General features: G+C 48.7%; 1 protein-coding gene across 12 annotated transcripts in view; it reads right to left on the bottom strand.

The window, feature by feature from the left end:
• The window catches only part of PDLIM5 (PDZ and LIM domain 5), a 136,417-nt gene that overhangs the window by 121,686 nt on the left and 10,733 nt on the right, over positions 1–3,998 (bottom strand). For 5 of the 12 annotated variants that reach the window (XM_042049960.1, XM_042049959.1, XM_042049956.1 and 2 more), the window contains exons 1-2: positions 3,890–3,985; positions 964–1,095 (exon numbers count right to left, since the gene is read on the bottom strand). In XM_042049960.1, the coding sequence (XP_041905894.1) occupies positions 964–1,059 (96 nt within the window). In that variant the 5' untranslated portion in view covers positions 1,060–1,095; positions 3,890–3,985. Of the gene's footprint in view, positions 1–963; positions 1,096–1,779; positions 1,870–3,889; positions 3,987–3,998 lie in introns of those variants that run through there. The other 7 variants (XM_042049958.1, XM_042049964.1, XM_042049961.1 and 4 more) reach the window with 6 other exon arrangements.

Genomic DNA, 3,998 nt, shown 5'->3' on the forward strand with positions numbered 1-3,998 from the left:
AATTCATCTTTGTCACTAAACTCCATGAAAATGCAGGAGGGAGAGAAGAGCTGTTGACAGAGTAGGGGCCATTTGTATATAAATGATTCCACATGGCAAATCAGATTTAAAGGTGTCAGGGTACCGAGCCATCAAAAGCCAGTCCCTTCACCCAGAGATTTCCATTGATCCTAGAAATTCAATACTGCAGAGTTTGTCCCTATATCTTACGTGCAAAGTGCTTCAGCCATCTGAAAAAGGCTTTGAAACTCAGCCCACACTGAAAGACAAGCCTTCCCTGAAAACACAGTTTTCAAGTAGGAAACTAGTTAGACAGTGCTGGGTACAAAGATCATATTTGTTTTGACTTAGTTCCTCAAATCCTTTGAACACCAGTTCAGAGCACATTCTCTGTAAAACACTCATGAGAAACTGGCATGTTCATTCAAGCACATATTGATGAACTGCTACTTACAACTACTGTCATTTAAGGACATTTTTATTACAAATGGTAGGATTTGTAATAACAGACACCACAAGATCCTTGAGCAGCTAAGAGCTGCTGAATAAACAAGGGTAACACGAGTGATTTTTCCCCACTGTTTCCCATTTGAACTGCAGAGGCTCAGCCCAGCAAAGTAAATTGCTTGTTTCCTGTCAGCCTCGAACCTCTGCATCTGTTTTCTGGATGGGAGCAGGGAAGGGAATTCAAGGGTAGTTTCTTTTGTTATTTGAATAAGCAAATGCAGATAAAACAACCATTTCAAATGGACAAATCCTTCCTAAGCTAATTTCCTTGGAGCCTTCATACAATAAAGATTTATTTTCCCAGCTCTATCCCTCCCTCTCCGACCCCCACGAGTCCTCCATGCCACAGGGCAAGTTGAGCCCCAGTGTCTGTAATTAATGGCTTTGTCTGAAGGTTGTGGGTTGGCCACGGCATAACAGATATCCACATGCAGGAAAAGAAAAAAATGGACTTACTCGAGAGATAGACAGAGGCACATTGAAATCCTTGCCCCCTTGAAGCCTGAAACCCCAGGGAGCCGGCCCAACCAAAGACACGCTGTAGTTGCTCATGATGTTTAGTATTCAAGGACCAAATCCAACTGATGCCTGCAGAAGAGGATTAGAGTTTTAATTTAAAGATGATAAAAACAAAAGGCACTGTCTGCAATTTTGAAAGCCTTCTTTCTTTGGCTGTATTCCCCTGCCCGCAAAACAGCCAAAAAGCCCACACCAGGTCTGTCACGACTTGTGCTTTTATTCCTCACACGTTGTTTCCCTCCATAGCTTAGGAAGAAACATAACTTGGAAAACTGCTGCTGCCAAAATGTTTGACAACTACTTTTTACTAACAAAACACTGCGTGGGGCAGGGGGGGTTAAAACACTCACCATTAAAGCTCAGCTTAAAAAAGTCAATATTGAGGCAAGCATGAATTGATAGCATCCCTTAAACCCAAGTATGGAAGACATTAGCACTACTGGCACATTCATTTCTAACAAAATTAATATCATATGCTGCCATGTCATCAGCTCAAAGCTTATTTCTAAACACAACAATGTCAAAGCATCACAACTTTGCAGTTAATCAGAAGAAAATAAAATCCCTATGAGTTATTTTATTTTTATAGCATAGCTTCATAGTGGCAGAACAATGTCACAGACAAGACAGATATTAAAACCAACCCTCAAAATGAAAGCTGTGAACTAAAGCAAAATATCCACAGCCACGACTCAATGGTGAGGAAGCAAAACCCAAGCATCACCCCCTCCACAAATGTGGGCAACAAATTACCTTTAAAAGGCAACTGAGATACTTAAGTGCTGTTCAGCGTCAAAGATAAGGGCTTCGGTTCCACCTCAGATAAGTAATGTTACAATGACATCTTAGGTAGTGGATGCCGTCTATTTTTGTATAGTTGAAGCCCGGCAGGAGCACACCAGGGCGGGCTGGTGTAAGACTACACCGGGGCACAGCCAGATTCCATACTCATATAGGGACATTTAAGGTGGACCTTCAGCCAAGCAGCAGCAGGCGGCCGCAAACCCCACCAAACTCTGAAAAGCCCGGCTTTAGCTGCTCATACGCTGCAGGGGGGCCGCGTTAGTTTCTCAGAGACGGCGGATTTTTCCAAATGCAGCCCACCCACAGGGCTGTCGCACAGCCCCCATCGGTGCAGGGATGCCACTCCTCAAGAAAGCCATCCACAACGCACGTTTCTGGGTTCACCTCCCAGAGCAGCAGAGATCCCCTGCTCCGACTTGTTTCTAAATCAGTGAACTTTATTCATACCCACGGCCACTCAGGTAACCAGAGCAGGGCTACTGGCATTAGGCAGCACAAGATTTATATATTAGGAAGCAGAATTTGGAGCTTGTACCAGAGGTGCCCGGGTAACTGGACCATTCCCAACCTGCCCCTGCCTGCTGGCATCCAGCAAAGGGGCAGCTCTGACCCCAGGCGCTGACTCAACCCACCCTTAAAAGCCTCAACAAGCACCAGTGTACAGAAGGGGAAACACAAAAGACAGAGCTCTCCCGTGGCTAAAGAGGAAGAAAAGCTCTCACCAAGTTTGAGCTAGGATTCTTAGGGGGCTTGCTCACCACTAAAGTGAGAACTAAGCTGTTTAATTGCCCTGTGCACAGAACTCTTTTAAAAAGAGGATCTAAATTAGTCAAAGATTTCTTTCTGCATAAAAATACAAATTGTTTTCACTCCCGCTAAATAAAATCCACTGCAGTGACAGGTCACTGTAAATTATGAGATTGCAGAAAAGGAAGACACATCTAGTGACCAGCACACAGTGCAGATGTTCCACACAGGAGGGAAGGCTTTACCTGTCAATAGAAACTAAAGCACTTGTGTGGCTTTTTCTTTTAACTGAGCAACAGCTAGTTACAATTACAGATCCAGGAAAAATATTAAATTATATTAGGAATGGACACCATTCTTTTTAATTTGTAGCAACTAGAAATAGGATGGAAGAGACTGCACGCTGAAATACCGTGCATCCCACTCAGCATCACTCATCTTTCCTTTCTCACTCCCTTAATTCTGATACATCTTCATCTCCAGCCTGACAGATACACCAGGAAGGAACGGCAGACAAAGAAGACCCGTTCAAAGTTTTACTTAACAAATTTCTTAAAATATGCCATGCAAACAGCTAAAGGAAAACACTGCAAACCACCAACTTCGCTTCACGTGGGGAGGATTGTGCAAACAAATCAGCCAAGGGCGAAATTGTGCAACTTTCCTTTAGACGATCAAACGCTTGGTGGACCTGCGTCTGGAAGGGGGAATTTCAAATCCCCCGCAGGAACGCCGACCCGCAGCACTGCCGGCCAGGGCACAGCAGCGGGGCCTTCCTGCCGGAGGAAGCGGCGGGGGCAGCGCCAGCACAAGCGCCCGTACACCTCGGCACCCTTTTGCCCGCCTCTCCGGGACGAGGAGCCTCCACGGCCACCGCAGGCTGGGGACCAGGCACCCCCCAGGAGCGCTAGGTCTCGGCTCCGGGCGCTCCCACAGCCCCAGCAGCTCCAGGGGCAGCCGGCGCGCAGCCCCGCGGGTGCCGCAAAGCCCGGGGAGCGGGGCACACCGGAGCCCTGCGCCTGAGCAGCCCTGCGGGCACGGCAGCGCTCGGCTGAGGGCGAGGAGCCCCACAGGTGTCCCGCAGCCCCGGCTCCTCGAAGCGCTGCCCCAGGGCTGGGCCGCGCCCCCGCCGCACCCCGGCACCCCGGCCGGGCGCTCCGCAACCACGAAAAGCTGCGCGCCCCGCTTACAGAAATTAAATGAGAAATAAGCACTGAGGAGCTTTACAAACCGCGCCCAGCCTGCTGACTTTTTGCCCAGTTCTCCCCCCTTTTTTTTTTTTCTTTTCGCTTTCTGCCGCCCCGGCACTCACCCGGCGGTGCGGCTCAGCGCGGAGAGGCGAGGACACCGCAGCGCGTCTGCGAGGCGGCAGCTCCGGCCCCCCGCTCTTGTTTTCACTTCCGTCTCCCGCCGCTCCTCCC

Source organism: Corvus kubaryi, unplaced genomic scaffold (assembly GCF_017639235.1).
Source record: "Corvus kubaryi isolate FWS band 111438036 unplaced genomic scaffold, C.kubaryi_AGA036_p1.0 71, whole genome shotgun sequence".
In the NCBI taxonomy this organism is placed as follows: Eukaryota; Metazoa; Chordata; class Aves; order Passeriformes; family Corvidae; genus Corvus; species Corvus kubaryi.